Source organism: Stegodyphus dumicola, chromosome 7 (genome assembly GCF_044657685.1).
Source record: "Stegodyphus dumicola isolate Sdum_Otavi_A_Nest chromosome 7, ASM4465768v1".
NCBI lineage: Eukaryota > Metazoa > Arthropoda > Arachnida > Araneae > Eresidae > Stegodyphus > Stegodyphus dumicola.
In genome coordinates, this window is record NC_140774.1 from 28139010 (window position 1) to 28160135 (window position 21126).

General features: G+C 29.7%; 1 protein-coding gene across 1 annotated transcript in view; it reads left to right on the plus strand.

Annotated features, from left to right (window-relative positions):
- LOC118199199 (dynein axonemal heavy chain 3-like) overlaps positions 1–21126 on the plus strand; it is a 229218-nt gene that overhangs the window by 112282 nt on the left and 95810 nt on the right. The window contains exons 39-42 of the mRNA XM_085820011.1: positions 13811–13994; positions 15654–15839; positions 16111–16337; positions 16419–16529. Of these exons, the coding sequence (XP_085676137.1) occupies positions 13811–13994; positions 15654–15839; positions 16111–16337; positions 16419–16529 (708 nt within the window). The remainder of the gene's footprint in view (positions 1–13810; positions 13995–15653; positions 15840–16110; positions 16338–16418; positions 16530–21126) is intronic.

The window sequence follows — 21126 nt, forward strand, 5'->3', positions numbered from 1 at the left end:
GAAAATATCCATTTTGACCACTCTCAAAATCATTTGAATTTTTTTTTTTTTTTTTTTAGTCCAAAGGGGCAATTTACCCAGAACGACTGTTAATTTCAATTTGGCACTTTGCGTTGGTTCACTATAAATGTCGGTTCACTTTTCAAATTGTTGCTACTAAATATTAAAGCCTTGTATTATACTTAAAGAAATTAAATAATGAAGAATCTGCATAAATGTATGTATGTTTCTTGCATTGTGATAAAGCAATGGTACCTATAGCCATGAAATATTGAATAACGTACGTTTCCACTCAATTATGGGCATCTGGAATTTGTTTTATTATGAATTTCATATTTTGTAAAATGTTAACGAATTTTTGATTAACAAACTCAACAATTTCAATGTTAGCACTGTACGAAAAAAAGCATTTTTATCTCGAGCGCGCAAGACTGTCTATCAGAAATTCTGAAGATATGCTCATTTTAAAATTATTTTGCGATATTGCTGTTGAACTGAATTTTATGGTTTAAGTGCAAAAAACATGATATTTAATAAATAAATGTAACATACAAAATGTTAAAAAAACGCCCCATTGGGCATAATGTAAAATCTAAAAAGCCCTTTTGGGGGGGGCATGATATCTGTGCATACAGACAAAATCAAGGACTCTTTTTTTTTTTTTTTTCAAAATGGATTTGTATATAATGTCTAGTTGACTAGTTAGTATATAATGTCTTAGACTGCTATAATGTCTAGTTGTGCACCACCCTTTTTTGTTCCAATTGGCTGCACCGAACATGTATATAGGTATATAATACACAACATCACGCATTTGTGATATTCACATATGTGTGATGTTGTGAATATGATACAAGATGTGTGATATGTTATCATATCACACATATTCACAACATGTGTGATATGATAACATATCACACATGTTGTGAATATTCATATAAATTCAAATATAAATTTCAAATTTAATTAAGAAATTTTAATTGCAAAAAAAATTAATTATTGCTGCAAACTAATTTACAATATCATTTAAATTCTAAGAGCATATGTAAATTGAGTGCACGTATCTAAAACCATGAAAAAATATAATATTCTGAAAAATTAATCTCAGAATTTTTTTAAGGAATTTTTAAGACCAAATTAAATTGCATAAGTGAATAATTGGCGAGGAGGCAGGAGACTGACTTTTCAAGGGGAAGTTGCCTCCAAACCTAACTCTACAATTACTATTACTCATTCAGAAGTCAAACAACAAAAATCAGCGTTAATTCACAAAATTTTCACAGGACTAGTTTCGATGGTTTTACCGAACCATCATCTTCAGCTGCAAAACCGCAAATGAAAAAGATAGGAAATGATGTTTAGATAAGATAAGAAAGCCTGGACAAGAATAAGCAAGTGGCGCCATCTGTTGGCGAAACCAGAACTAAAACATAATTTCTCTAAAAGCCGAAGGCAAATTTGGATTGGAATTAGGATCGTTAACTAGAACAGAAAGATTTTTATGAATGTGAAATGCCTCTAGAAAATCCAGTTCTCCAATGGAAGATGTTTTTTGAATAATTTTGGCAGCAGAAAAATTGAAAGTGTGATTTTCGGACCAACAATGTTGAGCAACAGAAGACTTCTGTGTTTCCTTTTTTCTAACATATGCCTCATGTTCTTTGACGCGAAATTTTAAGGCTCTCTTAGTTTGGCCAATGTAAATTAAACCGCACTGGCAAGGAATCCTATAAATACCCCAGGAATTCATATCCGGAAAGTCCTGTGAAAATTTTGTGAATTAACGCTGATTTTTGTTGTTTGACTTCTGAATCAGTATTTATTCGGCGTGTTATTGTGTCTTAATTACTATTACTCAGTTTGTGTTTCGTCATCCATATAGGCAAGAATAAAATAAACCAAATGTTGTGAATTACTAAAAAAGAAATTTAAACTAGTAGAAATTTTGAGAAATTTAGCAAGTAAAATGACTAAATAAAATATTAATTAAATGTCAATTAAGAGTAAAAAACCAAAGTTTTTAGAAAACCAAAGTAATTTAGAAACTCTTGCCTATTGAAAACTTCCCCTACATGAATTATGCATGTAAACCTAAAATAAACTATATACAATTTAATAAAAATTAAAAATAATAAAAAGGCTAGTAAATAGCAAGTTTTAATTTAACTTACCGAGAACTACATTTGAATTCCTGAGTGTGGACTAGCATTTGCTAAACTAGGTGAAGTTGAGTAGTTTGTTACTGCTAATTGTATAAATAAAGGGCGCTAATACAATGCGAAGTTGAATGTTAAGCTGCTACCTGTGAGAGCTATTTTAAAAACCTATGGTGTAAACTTTAATAATGTAAAATGCTTGTTTTGTGTGCATAAATATTGCTAATTCTGAGGCATTGTTAAAATGTGTAAAAAAGTAAAAATTGTGAACTGCTACTGTTTGTGAAAAACAGATGTTGCAAACTATTAAAAATGTAAAAATTTAAAAAAATGTTTTTGATTTTTTTTTTTTTTTTTTTTTTTTTTTTTTTTTTTTTTTTTTTGTAAAATTAAAAGTTTGAATAAACATTTAAATTGAAATTTAAATAATTTAATTTTAATTTAAAAGTAGAAAATTTTTAATTTTTTTAAATCACAAATTGAAATAATAGGGAATTATTGTAGGAAATTTTTTTGTACTAGACTACATTGTTTAAAACTGAAGTTCTACAAGTTTATGGCCAAAGGTTAGAAAAATTAGATAAAAATCTTCACTCAATTCAGGCTAAAATTGGGACTTTTGAAAAGAGTTGGCCCTTCATTAGTAAAAGGAAAGAATCCAGTATTGATAAAATATACATTTTTACAAATAATTAATTAATATTTACAAATAATCCTTTAACTCTTCAAAATCTTCCATTATCCTCTAGTTAAGGTTTAAGGTAATATTATCATACCATAAAGAGTTAAAAAATTAAAAAGAAAAGTTAATGCTTGCCTTTTTAATATAGAAATTAATAAATTGTGTTGGGACTAGGTTATTAACTTTAACATTAATTAGTTTTATTATTTCTTCCTTTAAATCTTCTATTTCAGTACATATATTTTTAATTCTAATTATCTGGCTATAAAAAGTGTTACCTATTACTTTTTAAGAGATGTTAGAATTCCAATTAACTAGTTTAATAGGTTCAAACTGGAATATCTTCCTTTTATCATATAATTTAATTTTGTTGTGTTTAATTATGAGCAGGTGTAGGTATTCAATATTATCAATATTTGTATTAGTTCTATTAAGTGTTAAACTATCTGGTAAATTTTGAATTGTTCAAAAGCAGAATTATTATTGAAAGTTATAATATCATCAATGAATCTAAATGTATTTGTTAATAACTTTAATTCATTCTTATTCAGACTAAGTTGGAATTTATATTCATTAGCAAAAATAAATAGTTTACATATTTGTGTAGAACTGTTCGCTCCCATTGGAATTCCTTCCATCTGCTGTGAAAGATCTTGTTATTGAATTTAATGTAGTTATTAAATAGTGCACAATGCAGGTAAGTTTTCCATCTTTCAATTCAGAGGATGCTTAGCATGTCAGGAAAAAGTTGTGGAAGTTGCATTAAACTAGTATAAATTTCGTCCAATGGTAAAGAAGTATAAAGGTTTTCAAAGTCATAGCAGTTTTCTTGATTTCTAAACTTTTAACACATACTCTTTAACATATATATATATTTAAACAAATTTAAATTTAATTTTTAACAAATACGTATAAAAGTAAAAAAGCAAATTAAATTCTAAAAAAAGGAAAAAAGCCAAAAAAAAAATTACTTTGGCTTTTTTCCTTTTTTTAGAATTTAAATTTGCTTTTTTACTTTTATACGTATTTGTTAAAAATTAAATTTAAATTTGTTTAAATTTAAATTTCATTCCTTGCAGCAATGGCACAAAGAATATTTAATTAAATATGTATTTAAATTTAATTTTTTAATTAAATTCAATTTATTCTTATATATATATATATAAGAATAAATTGAATATATTATATATATATGTGTGTGTGTGTATATATATATAGATATATATATATATCTATATATATATGTATATATATATGTGTGTGTGTATATATATATACATATATATATATATATATATATATACACATATATATATATATATATATACATATATATATATATATATATATATATATATATATATATACATACATATATATATATACATGTGTGTGTGTGTGTGTGTGTGTGTGTGTGTGTGAAAATAACAACGAACAAATTAATAAATGAAAGACATTTTAATGAAGACAGATGATTATAACATAAATTTAACATTTGTGAGTTCATCATAGTTCCTTACAGAAGCAGCACCTCTGCTTCTGCATCCCTCTATCATCAGTCTTCTAAAGTGATTCTCTTAATTTATTGCTTTTCTCTTTCGAAACTTTATATATATAATTGGAAGGATGACGTCGTCTGCAAATGATCAGCATTACAGATATATATATATATATGTAGACACCCACCCATCCTCTTACCCTGCTTTGTAAGTTCTTTTTTTTTTATTTTTATATGTTGGTAACTTATTCATTTTTTTCCTTTAAAAGTACTGGAATTATGGGTACTTATGTATAATGCGACCACCTCAATGCTGTCTGGCAGTCTTTTACAGATGAAAATGTAAAATTTATTTATTAGATGCAAGTTGATGGTTTTCGCACCTTCTTTTCAGAAAGACTCCCGAACTATCAATATTTTTAATGTAACTCAATAAACATTATCAACATATGAAAAGAGAGCATACTATAGCAATTTAAAATACAAATTTAAATTATTAAATAAGAATTACCTGATATATTAAAAAGAAAATAAAACACTGACATTCTTCTTCTAGTCTTTCTGTAATTTTGTTACACTGTTCTTCTCTCAAAGTACACAGTTATCTGTTTTCACTTAAAAAAAACATTATAGAATTGCAAAGAAATTACAACCCTTGGCAACAGCGGCTATTTGGGAAACACATTTCCTCGCTGTTTCCTTTAGAAAATTTGCAATAGAATTCTGTATTCCTGCAGAAATTCCACTACAGTTTCTTCCATTACTGACAAATTCCTCAAGCTCATATTATAAAACTAAGGCAAGAAATATCATGATTTGTTTTAAAAAAACTGTTGGAACTTGGAATACAATAAAAATGAACACATATGAAAATGGCGGCATAGCTTGACTGATAGATTGTTATAAGCATGTTCGTCAGAAGAATAATTATGTGCATGTTTGTCACATTCTGAAAATTTGGTAGCTGTTACTAAGATGGTTGTGTTAATATATAAGTTCCAAATTATGTTCTTTTTATGTACAGTCAAAAGTCGTTAATCCAGACTCGTCGGGACTTCGACGATTCCGGATTATTAATTTTTACGGATTATAGATCATCAGTTTAAATCTGATAAGATGGCATGCGGAAATTATAAAATTAAAAATATGAAACCGTAATTTATGAAATAAAGAACAATTATGATCTAAAGGGTATCAAAATTTACAAAAAAAAAAAAGCTTAATATTTATTTGTTTACTTTACTTTCTTCACTGTCGGAAACGAATTATAATGACGAGGAATTTGATTTAAATCATACAAAGACAGAGTACATCGAGATGAAGTACTACATTTAGTAAGGAATTATAAGCCAAATAAAATAAAATACATCTGCCCTGAAGATAAGGATAGTGCTGACAGATCAACTTCCAATATATTGCATGGTGCGGCGTCCCCCCGCCACAAAGCAGCGTGAAACTGATAAACAGATTTCGGAATGGTTAGATAAACAAAGGATATGCCTTTATCCATTTTTTGCAGCAATTCCACTTTTTGTTTAATGGTCTTCGAAACATACTTTTGCTTTGTAGATCGCTTCATACTTTCGCTTTGTAGATACATGTTAGTAAATATATATTGGAAATTCTATTTGACATAATCGAAAGTTCAAGCTTACTTTTATAAGATTGCTCTAACAGTCTGCAAAAAATAATAAGCCGAATCCAATTCGAAGATTAAGGAACAACGCAATCTGCAACATTAACTGAATTAGATAATTTTAGCTTAGCTTATACCGTCCGTTATACATTAAACGTGCATGCGGAAACGTATTTTGGGCATGCGCACATGCATATTCGCAGCCGTAAAGGTCTTACGCGCATGCGTCAACGTGACGCATGTGCAGAAAGTTTGTAGCTTTGAGGTCCGGATTATGGGTGTCCGAATTAACGACTTTTGACTGTATTAAAGTATTTTTATGTATTACCGTTTATAGTATTTCAGCCTTAATCTACATGCAGTAGTTGGAGAATCATCAACAATTTAAAAGAATAAGTGGCACTAGGCCTAACGTAGCAGCTATTTGTTTACATTTGAAAGTTTTAATAGTATTATGAATTAAGATATTGGGTGCACCAACTTCACTGAATTTTTTATCAGTGAGGTCAAAAGTTAAGTTTAAATTTTTGTGCATTGATATTTTTGTCTTTCCACCCATTGGGCTGAATCATTTGCTTTGGCCTAAAAATTTTAATTTTAGTTGCAAAAATTTCTTTTTTTAACTTTTTTTAACTTTGTTGATCAAATTTTTAATAAAGCTGTGCTTTTTATTCAGTAACATAATATAGAGCCTCAGTTATTTGAATTAAATATGTCCAGAATATGTTTAGACAAATGGTTTCTTGGGGGGATAGTGAATTTGCATACTTTTAAATAAAATAACTTTTGCAACTAAACCACATTTTCTCAAACATTACATAAAGTTATTTCGATTAAATAGAGATTTATTTTCAAGCATTAAGTATTTTATTTTATCATTAAATTATGTGTTACAGCAAAATGCCTAAAAAATTAATATAATATCCATAATTTTCAATTTTCCTCTGATGTATAGCTAATGTTTTATTTGACCTTTTTTGTAGAATATTTTATATACCGTAATTTCTGGAAGAAAGGCCAAATCGGCGTAAATGGCGCACTCGAGAAAAATGGCAGAAAAAAATTTAAATTATGCAGAAACGCCGCAATAGATTAAATCGTGCGTGGCATTGCCATGTACTATATAGACGCAAAATCTTGACCTATGTCCTGATATATGATATATCAATTAAGAAAAATGCAGGACTTGAAATTGTAACTAAAAAATAAATTAAAGATAAGAAATGTTGGAAATATACTTATGTTTACACGAATATACTTATATACCCACTAAAGAAGTCTATATTTGTCACGCTCATACTATATTATAAAAAATGTTGCAACAACAAGATATTAAATTTGGATGACAAAAGGAAATTTTAAATTTTACTTACAAAGGAATTGCAACAAACTGTATATCAAATGAAGCCATCAAACTCTGATTCTTCACTATCTGAATTAAAAATATTTAGTAAATCCTGATCTAAGTCTTCCAGATCTTCACATTCATCCTCTTGGTTTACAGTCTCTTTATCTGAGGACATAATTTCAGCTTCTTTGAATACTACTATTATTGGCGATGTTTTCACTGATTTCCATGCACTTCCTACCCACTTTGCAACTTCTTCATAAGATGCTGTATGCATTTTGCTGCTTCTGGTATACGTATGCTAACAACTTCACTCATCCAACACTCCCACCGCTTTCGGACTTCAGCTTCGAAGGTTTTATTACCTGACAAAAATATGGGGTATAGTTTTATTATATGGTTGTAAGATTTTTGTCAAACCACCAGGAATTATTGCTACGGTCGTAGGCAGTTTTTGACATCTGGTTTTCACTGACTCAAGTAAATGAGCATGCATGGAATCCATTATCAATAACCTTTTTGGTTGGAAAAAAAGATCCCTTATGACACTGCCAAGCTTTCTGTAGCCACTCGTGCATGATTGTTTCACACATCCATCCATTCTCGTTTGCACAAATAATTACGTCCATAGGAAAATCTCCCTTCGGAATAGTTTTCCTTTTAAAAATGATCATCGGCTTTAGCTCACTATTTGCAGCAGAAGCTAACACACATGTAAATGATGTTCTTCATGCCCCGTCGTAAGCACAGAATAGTTTTTGCACCAGTTTCATCAACAGTTCTGTTTGTAGGAGAGTCGAAAAATCTAACAGCGTTTCATCCATATTTATTATCTTCAATGGAAGAGAGTTTTTTTGTTTTTATTTTTGTTTTGTTTGTGTGTGTGTGTGTGTGTGTGTGTGTCAATAATATTTGTCACAGATTTTAGAAAAGATGACTTTTTATCCTGCCAGTTCACTGGTAATTGTTGCCCAATTGTTGATCTAGTATGCACAGAAATATTTCTTCTTTTCATAAATATGCTACACCAGCAAGGCCATCCTTTGAAATCATTTATGTTCATTTGTTTTGCCATAAATTTTGCTTGTTAGCGAATATTTACAGTCAAAGTTGCCATTCCCTTTCCTCGTTGCTCCTTTACCCAGTTTGCAAGGTCGTCCTCTAGATTTGGCCACCTTACAGTACCACTTCTTTTAGTTCTTTTCTGTTTGGCACATTTTTAAGTTCTTCTTTTTCCGTTCTTCAACATCGAATGTATCTCTCGTCCACTTCAAACTCTCGAGCTGCTGCTCTATTTCCAATTTGTTCAGCACGTAAAATTACATTAAGCTTAAAACCAGCGTTATAGCTTCTGTGCCGTTTAGGTGCCATTTTCAAAAATTTTCCACTCCCTTCTATCCAACAAGTACTTGTACCCGAACTGATGGGATCTGTATCTGGCAGAATGCCAAGAAAAATCAACTCGTGCTGAAGGGGGAATACATCAGAATACATTATTGCAACACAGGTGGTGTCCACCTTTGAAAAAAATTGCAGTAGATTTACAATGGAAAAGGCAGGGGGGAGAGGATGGGTCCTAGAAGATTCATCAAATAGCAGAGAAGAGAGACTTTTCAAACTGATGAGAATGCTGATTTGAAAGAAGGAAGAATGTTATTGTTCTGAGATCCCATTTAGTGTGAATAAGGCACGTAAGTCCGTTCAAGGGAAAGAATGTAAACAAAATAAAGTTAGCAGAAAGCAACTGAGTAGTTTTTTGTGTGGGAACAGCACCAATCTATGTACAAAAGCAAGGTCATCCAAACTATGTACAATAGCAAGGTCATTCAGACTATGCACAATGACATCAAAGTAAATATTTTTTTTTAGTACCTAAGCGCCACATGGGTAGAAACGCTGCACCCGCTGAAAATTTAAGTTTTAAAAACGTAAACGTCACGGCGTTTCTTCTGGAAATTACGGTAATTCTTTTGCATTTAGATGTCAGAAACAGTAACTCACAAAAGAGATATTTGCACAAAGTCCAAAAAGGTGTACATGCTCACAAACAACATTCGTGACACTACAACAGAAAATCTAGTTCATAGCTTTTACTCCAACTTCCCAACAAATCCAAGTACATGATTCCAGCCTTACCATCAGAAGTCTATGCATGCATCAAAAGAATCAAGAAGAAGAAAAGTCCTGGCATAGATTCCATCACCAACGGCATGATTAAAAAGTTCCCAATCAAGACCATTTTCACTATTGCTAGAATTTGCAACCTTAATTTTGAAATTGCAACACTTTCCTCAACCTTGGAAGACTGCGAAGATCATTCCGATCCTCAAGCTCAGAAAACCTCCATCTAAACCAGAGTCTTATCGCCCTATCAGTTTACTCTCTTCCATCAGTAAAATCTGTGAAGCTATCCTACTCAAGATAATCAATGACTACATAGAAAGCAACAACATCATCAGACCACACCAGTTTGGTTTTATGAAGCAACTGTCAACAACTAACCAGCTCTACCGAGTAGTAGAAACCATTTTTGAGGGAATGGCAATATGCAAGATCACTGGAGAACTATAAAAATTACACGCCCTTGGCTTCCCAGGCTACATCGTCAACATTATTAATTCCTACCTAACCAGTAGACACTTCGTCATTCACATTTCTGTCACAAACTCCACAAGCCATGCCATTCAGACTGGCATTCCACAAGGGTCCTTACTTGGACCCACACTTTTTAATATTTACATGAATGACATATCATTCACACGCAACACAACATTAAATTTGTATGCAGATGACACTGCGATTCTAGCACAAAGTGCATTTGTAGGTCCATTCATTCAACGATTACAAAACTACATCCCTACATTAGAGACTTTGCTTATAAAATGGAAAATTCAAGTGAACGTGGATAAAACACTGGCCATTATGTTCACCAAATGAAGCAAATTTTTAAAAAATCTCATTTTTAATGGCACTACTATTCCCTAGGCCAAGCAGGTCCCTTATCTTGGGGTAATCCTCAACAAAACTCTTACATGGGCCCCACAGATTGCATCTATTATCCAAACGTTTCGAGTTCGTAAAGCTAAACTATACCCTTTAATTTCTTGAAACAGTGTTTTATCTATTGACAACAAGTTACTCATTTATAAGTCCATTCTCCGTCCATTACTCTGTTATGCTAGTCCAGTTTGGGCCTGTACCAAAAAATTTAATAGGAAAAAATTACAGACTTGCCAAAATTCTGTTCTTAGGCAAGCGGAGTAATATATACGCAACAATAGAATTCATGAAGAACTGGGTATGTAGCAACTACACTCACATTATTATAAACTTGCTAAAAGCTTTCATGAAAGACAAAAAACAATTAACAACCCGGCCATTAAAATTTGCAATTATAACTACAATGACCTAGCAAATATGGACAGGCTCATGGCCCAATTGAATGTATTTATTATGTAATATTTATTATAATGCCTTTACGGTTTATCTTAATTTTCTCTTATTGTATCTGCTTTGCATTCTTTTTAGTCTTATGTTCATAGAATTTATGTCTTACTTATCAGATTCAAATTACCAGTGTTTGCCCAATCTTGCCTTTATCCACACGCTCACCAGCTTGACGACTTCTGGCCTGCATTCATTTGACATCGCTTAACACTTTAATTAGCATTTCCTAACTTCTGGCTTAAATAGGAATTATAAATTATTAGTTATTCATTTTAAAAACTTTATTATATAAAACAAATTACCTTAGAAAAATTAAATTATTATATAAAACAAATTAGTTTTAGGTTATTTCATCATACCATTCGCAATTCACAAACTGTTTTACAACGGGTAGAGCCTTGTTGCTTAGGTGTCCTGGTGTACTAAACACCGCTCCACGGAGACAGAGGTGTACATGTTTCAAGTCTTGAATAACTGGAGCTGAAGCAGGCTTATGATTAAAGAATATAGAAACAATAAATGCATGAGGCCTTATAAATATAAAGCCAGGTCTTAGGGATTAATTAAACAAAAATAAACTGTTGTATATTTTATAAAAGTCTATTGATTTCAAGGGAACTGACATGAGTCCCTCTTCTTCTGGACAAAAAAAAAAAATTTGCAACGTTTTTCTGTTTCTGAAAAGGAAGGTTTTTTTTTTTTTTTTTTTTTTTTTTTTTTTTTTTTTTTTTTTTTACAATTTTATGTGTTATATTTGCATGTGTTTATTTGATATACAAGTCTTAGGAATTTGAGAAACAAATTACTATATACTAACAGGAAAATAGTCAGAACATTTTAAAGGATATGTTCACTATGTCTATATCTTATTTTTAGACTTTTTCCATCAAAACCATAGAATTTCTTTTTCCTTGTTTTTTGAAAAATTTCACATTGACATTTGATAATTTTTACTAACATCTATCTCAAGGATTTTCAAGCAGGGAAGTTCGATAGTTTCAGGAGGGAATGTAATCAGGCTTTTATTTACTTATTCACTATTATTTATTTATTACTATTTCTTACTATTATTACTATTTGCTTATTGCTTATTCACTGCTATTTATGAATATGTATGTATTTTTCAAGTTTTGGAAAGTAGGGTTTGGTTTATGTGATTATGGCAAAGCCTCAAGGGCTATCTGTCTAAGGGAATAGATGCCTTCGTGGAGGGCTTTCTAAGGGAAACGGGCTCATATGCACATTACACGTGGGGAAAACCACAAAAATGCCATGCAGCTAGCCCATTTGCTGGATTCAAACATGAGACCAAATTACCATTGTTCAGCGACTTTACCGCTCAGCCGCTTGTGGGCCTTGGGAGGATGATCGTCTAGCAATGGTGAAAGGAGTGCATGGGGCAAAAAAGACTTAAAGCCAGTACTACAGTACAAAGTCCGTAATCCGGACATCCATTATCCGGAATGATCTATAATCCGGACCTCAAAGCCACAAACTTTTTTTGTATGCTTTACGCATGCGCATAAAGAATGCGTGTGCATACATTACCCACATTACGCATGCGTGCATTGAAAGAAATGCTTACTAAAGTAAACAAATAAATATTAAAGCTTTTTTTTTTTTTTTTTGTAAAATTTGATACCCTTTAGATCATAATTGCTTTTTATTTCATAAATTACGGTTTCATATTTTTAATTGTATAATTTCTGCATACCATCTTATCAGATTTAAATTGATGATCCGGAACCGCCGAAGTCCCGACGAGTTGGATTATGGACTTTGTACTGTATATCGAAATGCATTTTAACTGATTCATGTAATTAAGCTTTGCTGTATGTGTAAATTTCATGTATGTGTATAAGGAAGCAGTTTTTCGTGAAGACTGTAGTTCATCTCAGCATGTTCTTTGTGCCAAATTAAAAGTTTGAGATGCTATGTGTGCTCTTTATGCATTTCTAATTAATCTTAGAAATTGTATAAAAGCATATTTAATAACCAAGAAGATATGTGTACTTGGTATTGCTTAAAATGAAGGAATTTTTGGGTCTTAAATTTAATAAAATATTATATTGATTATAATATCCCCCATATAGATTTTTTGGCTTCTAGTATAAGAAAAATAGCAGGAGTTATAGTTGTATAAATACATTTTAGCCAAAACTCAGAAAAATGTTCTGCTTATTTTATTTATGGCAAATTCTAAGAGATGTAGCTCTTGAAGTATAGAAACTTAAACTGTTAAAATTTGGTCTTTAAAATTATATTTTAATGAATAATGAACAGATAAAAAGTACCAATACTTTAATTTCTCTAAAGACTTATTTATGTATTAATCTCAGTACTTTCTCACTTCTAAAAGCAAATAATAGTATAAGATTCCTGAGTAAGTATTTGTGCTGATTCCAGAGATATGCAACAGAATGTGATGTGATTAAAAGAACATGATGCAAAGTTTGGTTTTTCAGTACCCTACAGTAATTTTTCCAAGACTTGAGTATATCAAGACTTGATTATTTCCTTGAGTTTATCAAAACCATCTGAAATATGTCGTATAAATAAAAGATATTCCATAAACATGACTTTAAGTTGTTTTCTTTTTTTAAATATTGTTCCTAAACATGAATTACCAGTATGAAACTTTATTTCAGAGAATGCAAAAAGAAAAAAACAAAATAATAATAACAACAGTTCTGCTCCTTTGATAGTATTGGAAATCCTCAGGACTATAAAAATACAAAACATTATAACTATCAAACTGTTCTAAATTGTTGCTCCTTGAGTTATATACAAAATGTTAGTCTATGAAAAAAGAAAACAGGACGAAATTCCTATGTAAGTACTATTGTAAGTGTTTCCATAAATCTTTGTAATTCAAAGTGCATATCTAGGATTAGTATGTAAGAAAATTAAGCCTTCTTTAGGTATTCAATATAATGTCACTCTTAAGAGCTGATGTCTTTATTTTAGTTTTATTTAATGTATGTTGCATATTTTGCTTTTTGTTTTCAAATTTTAATCTGCATCATAATTTCTGTTTCCATAGGAGGAGAAAAGGAGTTTTTGGCCCTAGTATGGGAAAGAAATGTGTTGTCTTTGTTGATGATTTGAATATGCCTGCAAAAGAAGTTTATGGAGCTCAGCCTCCGATCGAATTACTGCGCCAGTGGATAGATCATCGTCACTGGTTTGATAAGAAAGATACTTCTATTTTGGAAATTGTAGATGTGGTAAATATTCTAAGCACATACTTCCTATCAAATGTAAATTTCTGTATGTATAGTCCTTTCCCAATAAAACAGGAGCAGATTACCCAGGTGAGGTTAACTTAAACATATCTTTAAAAAAAATTAAGCTTATTTGTTGGAAAATGATGGAAAAGTTGGCAATAGAAACCATTGGCATAAGAGAATTCTGTAAACTGAGTACAAGCAAGGGGAAAGAAGTGATATATATAGCAGTGATAAGAGATGATATCTGCCAAAAAGTAAAAGTTCTAATTTTTTTTCTTTTCTTCTAATGATATGTATTTGTCCATTATTTATAGTGTGTGTTTTTTTAATACTGATTTAATTTATGTTATCAAATAAATATATTGTACAGATCAAGCTGCTTAAAAAGATAGGTGAACTGTGAACAGTATTTTTCTCTTTATTATGCTATGAGTTATTCCTCTTTCTTTCATTTTTTGTCTGCTCTTGGGTTGGCCATGATTTAGAGTTAACCATTCATGCCATTCTCACTTTTACCTTAGTTAATCAATTGTTGGCTGTAATTATAAAGTTAAAAATTTTCATGATTTTAATATTTGAAGTTTTTTAGATGTTTTGCGTTATTTAAGTATAAAGTATTGTTAATAGAAATCATCATATTTTTTTTCATTAGATAGGTTAGGTTAGGTTATTTAATTATGGCAAAGCCTCGAGGGCTATGTGCCTAAAGGGAAGGATGCCTTCGTGGAGGACTTTCTAAGGGAAACTGGCTCGTATACATGTTACACATGGGGAAAACCACGAAAACACCCATGCAGCCAGCCCGTTCGCGGGATTCGAACCTCGGACCGAAATATCAGTGTTCAGCGACTTTACCGCTCGGCCGCTGGTGGGCATTTTTCATTAGAATTATAAATTACTATAAATTTAAAATACTATAAAATACTATATATATATTATGCATAGTACAGTAAATAATTATTTGACTTACAAATGACAGTTAACTTAGACATGCAAATATTTTAATTATCCTGGTGGACCATGTTCAGTTAGTTCTAATATTTGGAATATTAATACAGTAAATTAATTGATTATTTAAGTTACACAGGGAATAAAAGTTCTGAATAAATGCATCCCTGTATACTAAAAGTTTTTTATATCATTTATAATATTTATTTTATATATATATATATGTTTCATTTTTATCATTATCATAAAGTAGCTGGGTATTGCTATGCTAGTGAGATACTGTATAAGAGATATCAGCACAGAATTTTCATAATTTAATAATAGGTGGATTTATTTTGTGTTAAAATTATGTTTAAAATAATTTAGAACCAAAAATTTCTGAACCTTTGTGTTAAATTTTGTAACAAACTTGATCTTATGCCGAACTGAATTATTCAACATGTGTGATAAAAACTGAAGGTTTGGTATCTTGTACTTATTCATATTTATCCATAATAAATATGAATGAAATTAAGTTTCAAGTGGTTTGTGTGAGTTAATTAACTGAATGCAGTTATCTTCATATATGTTTTATTCTTTTTTTTTTTTTTTTTTTTTTTTTTTTGTTGTTGTTGTTGTTGTTGTTGTATCCTATTAATGAACCCATTTAATGTATTACTTTTTACTTCAATAATTAAATACCATTTTCTTCCTAATTGTATTCCTTAGATTCTTATAACAGCTATGGGTCCCCCAGGTGGTGGCAGAAATGATATTACATCACGTTTTGTTAGACATTTGAATATTATGGGCATTGATGTATTTGATGATGAAACACTTTGCCATGTTTTCTCATCTGTCGTCAATTGGCAGTTTTTGAAAGGATATGATCTTTCAATTCAGAGACTTGGAAAGGTATGATAAACAATGATTTATTTTTCAAACATGTATTTACTTTTTTGATTTCTGATCAGTATTTAATATTAAATGAATTGAATTATATTAGCTAGAACAGTTACTGCTCTTGCTAATATAATTTATTATTATATTTTTTTACAATCAACTTCTTTAGTCTGATGATAATATATGTATATATATATATATCAAAAACTGAAATTAAAAACAGTATTAGCAAAATTTTTGTATTTTTCTATATGTATGTCTGTCTTGAATTTTGTATTTGTAGGTTGTAGTTCTTGCTACGAAAGACATATACACAGCTGCAATTGAAAATTTTTTGCCAACTCCCACAAAAAGCCACTATGTATTTAACCTACGAGATTTTGCACGAGTAATTTATGGAGTGTTGTTAATGCCAAGAACTCATTTAAATGATAGCAACAAATTAACTCGTTTGTGGATACATGAAGTTTATAGAGTTTTTTATGATCGCCTAATAGATGATGCTGATAGGTATGCAACTAAATTTTATTTTGCATTTTCCTGCAATTTCATAATTTTTGAAATTATACACAAAAATTTTACTATTTATAGGTTTGCATTCTTTGAGATAGTATCTGAAATCACTTCACAGCAATTTAAACAACCAATGTCTAAAGTTTTAGCTCATCTTACATCAGGTTCACTAAAGGACGATGACATAAGGTGTGATAATTCTTTGTGTACTTTTTTTTGCATGTATATGATTTCTCCTTCTCCTAATTAATTTTTTACTTGATGTCTAAAGATAAATGACATAAAGTAAAATAATTATAAATGTATTGTCCTTTTGCGTATTCATACTTCAATATTTTAAATATTTTACTCTCTGCCTATGATTTCTTAGATAATGTATAATACCATTAAATTATTTTTAAGCCAGCAATTAAAATTCCAGAACTGCAGCAGTTCTGAAAAACTCTTATTTTTCTTCCCATCAACACCAAAAAATAACTTTGTTTGCTTGTTTATTTATTTTTTTTAATGCTCCAGACTTAATTACAGTGACATGTAAAATTAAAAATAATGAAAAAAATCAGAAAAAAAAATATCAGGTTTAACTATAATGACTTTATTAAAATCTTAAAGACTCCATTTTCCTTAAAATTTTATATGTTTAAATATATTCAAAATGCATTTAAATGTGTTTTTTAAAATTATTTTTTAAATAAACTATTTTAAGAAACAAAATTCATGCTTGAATTATTTATGTATAATTTTGAAAAATCTAGTTTTTGATACTTATATAAATTATATATTTTTTTAATTATTACATGAGTGATTTAAATATGTTTTCATTTAACATTTTGACATTATCTAACTATTCTCAGTGTCAAAAAGGGTGTTTGCTGATAAAATATATTTCTTTATAAACTTTAACTGACTCTATGTCTATTATTAGGTACTCTATATTTAGCAACAAATGAAAATTTTTTCTGTAATATTTATGTTTTACAAGATTCAACCTTATTTCATGTCTGATTTCATTGTTTATGTTGAGTATTTTCTAGAAGTTAACTTTCCTTTGCTTCTGAAGAGGTTTGATAAAATGTTTGTCTCTTGAAATGCTATTAATTATTAACAACAGATACATTACCAAACAAAAGCTGCACTTTCCCTAAAATTAAAAAAAAAAAAAAAAAAAAAAAATCCTATTGGTTTTAAATTCTTGAACCATTTAACTCTATTATTTTTTTATTTAATGATATTCACCCTGAATTAAATATTTAATTGTAAATTGCTAATATTGTTTTTATTTACTTAGTTTTTTTATTTTAATTTAGCATTAACTAAAAATATTTTTCATTCTTTCTACATATCTTCATACATTTTAAATTGGAAAAAAACCTGTAATTTTATTTATGACTTTTCTGTAAATGTTTAATATTTTTTTATTGTTTCAGGTTTTTTTATTATTTTATAGAATTAATAAATAATAATAGTTTTAAAATGTTTTATTTGAACTTCTTAACTGTTTGCAACTTTCTTTGAAGGGGATGAATAACTGCAGTACTAAATGCTGCCACTATATATATATATATATATATATATATATATATATAATTTATTTCCTAAACAATATTGATTAATTGATTATATTATATCCTAAGTTTAATTAATGTAGAATTATTTTAAAAGAGTGAATCCATACTGGTAAGTTTTATTTTGAAAGATGTTTTGAAGTAACTTGAAAGTAAAATGTTAATAATGTTTTAATGGGGACTGGACTTAAATCATCATGAAGAACAAAATTTCAATTGTAAAAGGAAAAATTAAAAACATGTAATCATTGTCGTTGATTGGAAATTAGTTGACTTTTCAAGGGGAACAGACAAACTCCCGTTCAATGAACAATAATTAATAAAAATACGTAAATATGAAGGTGTTTCGTCTTTACTCGAGTTATAAAGTAAAGCCAAACCGGCAATTCTAGTCAGGCCAAATATTTTCGTGAATAGAAGGGATTACGAACCAATGCTGATACTCAAAGAACTTATTCTTATGAAGCATTTTAGCCAATTCAATTTAGAGTAAAAAGCAATTTCTGTAGAGAAATCCGAAAAAACTCGAGTAACCGTCCCCGACACCTTCATGTTTATGCATTTGAGTTCTATATTATTTGTAAAAATTAAACATTGTAAATTGTCATTATGAAAAGAATAGATGAAAGAATTCAAAGTAAAGTTGAAATAAACATAGAAGATTACAAAATAAGATAAATAATGCAAACTTTGTAAAAACAAATCAAAAATAATATAAAAATAATATAAAAAATATAATAAGAACAGTGAATGTACATGAAGATATAAAAGCCAGAAAAGGTATTAATTAACTTACATTCTTTTTAGTTGGGAGTTGGCAAAGTGTTCTCTTCGTGTCTGACTCATTACATTCTTTTTAGTGGGGAGTTGGCAAAGTGTTCTCTTCGTATCTGACTCATAAGTGTAGGGTGTCCGAAAATTCTTAGCGGCAGTGGGGGCTTTGAATAATATCAGTCAGTAAGATTTGGGTGAAGTAATTTATGGTAATGGGTGGGACTTGGAATTCTTGAGGGATGTATTATGTGGAGTTGTGGAGTTCTTATTTGAGTGTAACTGTTTGTTAAGATTTTTTTTTTTAAATACTAGTGAATGGAAATTAATTAATTTCTGGCTAATTGTCAAGTCGCAATGATTAAGAATTTAAGAAAGGAAAAAAGGAATTTTCACTGTCCAAGAGCTATTAGACAGACTAAAGTCATGAAACAGGCCCATTTTTTTAGTAGCAGCATAAGTCTGAAGACAATTAGCTTTTTACAATATATACAACTGAATAATTACACTATATACAAATCCTTCAACTGATAGTCATCCAACTTATACCACCTTCTCAGGTTTAGGAACAAATTATCATATCCCTATCAGTTAAATGATTTAGAGTGAGTATTTAACGCCTGCTCTTTTAAGGCAATGGTAATAAATTGAATGGGTATTAGATTATTTTTGAGAATTTTAATAAGGAGCAAAATTTCACGTTGTAAATCTATTGTATCTGTGCATATAATTTTAATTCATTGTATTTGATTAATTATTGTATTGTTAATTACTTTTTTGGATATGTTGGAGTTCCAATTTATTAATTTGTTAGTATTGAAATTGAAGTTTCTTGTTTTGTCAAAAAGTAAAATTTTTTTGTAGTTAATGATTTGAAGATCTAGAAAGTCTATGCTATTTTGTGAATTATTAGTTAAGTGTAAGACAATTCGGATAAATCTCGGAGTGTTCAATTTTACCAAAATTATTAATTGTAATAAGGTCATCAATATATCTGTAGGTGTGTTTGTAGTAATTTAACTCTTGTGGTTGTAGATTTTTTTGGAAGTTAAATTCTTTGACAAGTAAAAAGATATTACAGATCAAGGAGCTAGAATGTAAGCCCATTGGCAATCCTTTGACTTATTTAAAAAGTTGATTTTGAAACTTGATGTAGTTATGAAAAAGTGTGCATTTTAGGTAGGTTTTCCATTTGTCAAGAGTCATGATATTGAGCATATCAGGGAAGAGTTTAGGCAGATCAAGTAGACTGGTATAGATTTCTTCTAGAGGAAGTGAGGTATATAAGTTTTCAAAGTCATAGCAGTTAATGTTTTGGATGTTAATTGTTTGATTGGTATTAATGACAGGAGTGTTATTATGGATGATCCAGCAATAGTTATGATTAGTGTTACAATCATTGAAAATAAATTTACAGATTTTATTAAGTTGAATTGAAAAATAATAGTCTACATTTTTCTTGTAATTATTAGTTCCATTAGCTATAAATCTGAATTTTAATGGTGTTTTATGGAATTTGGGAATCGCATAAAGATTAGTAAATCTGTTGTAGTTTGCATTGAAAGTAATATTGAGTTTCTTATGAAAAGTTTTAATCCTGTTTATTATAGATGTTTCTGTAAGGTTGGCTTAATTGATAAGTAGTTGCGTTGAGAAGTTCTTTATGAATAATTTCTGCGTAGAATTGTTTTCATATAATGCTAAAGTTATTAGTTGCTTTATCTATTTTTGTAATAGTAAAAAGCTGTTTTAATTTTTTAATATCTGATGTAAGTTGCGACCAATTCAGTGTACTTTTAAACTTGAAGTGACTGATTTTGGTGGATATGCATTGAAGAATTTTAGCTTTCCATTTTAAGAAGGTATCTATGGGTAAATTCAGTTGATAGCTTGCTTTAACTATAAATTCGTTGATGTTGTTTTTGAAAGTTCTTGTAACAGTAATTTTTAGTCGCGTTTCTGACTGGTCTAAATTTTGTACCATAACTCGTTAGTGTTTTTAGTTGGTGGTTTTGTATGATATTCAGGTTGCCAGTAATTATGTGCTGGTGATGAGAATCTATGTAATTGCTGTAAATTGGTGTCTTACAATGTCATTCTGCTGTTTCATCTATTTCATCGTGGTTAGTGAGCAAGTTGCTTAAGGTCCTTTGATATTTAAATGCAACCATTGGTATTGTGTCAACTGTGCGAGGAAGTAATCTTTACAATCTCTGACGATTCTTGAGAAATGAATATTGTCAAACTGCGGATGCAGAAAATTGACTTTAAAATAAATTTTGCGTTGAGTGAGAGAGTCTGAAAAGACTAAAATCGAGAATCATGTCTTTAATGATTTGTATGTCGTCGTAGCTTTCTTGAATGAATTTCTTTAGTATGATAAGAAATTTATTAGTACAGGAGTGTAACCAGTTGAGAAGTTTCTTGGGAAAGTTGTCTGAGTCAAAAAA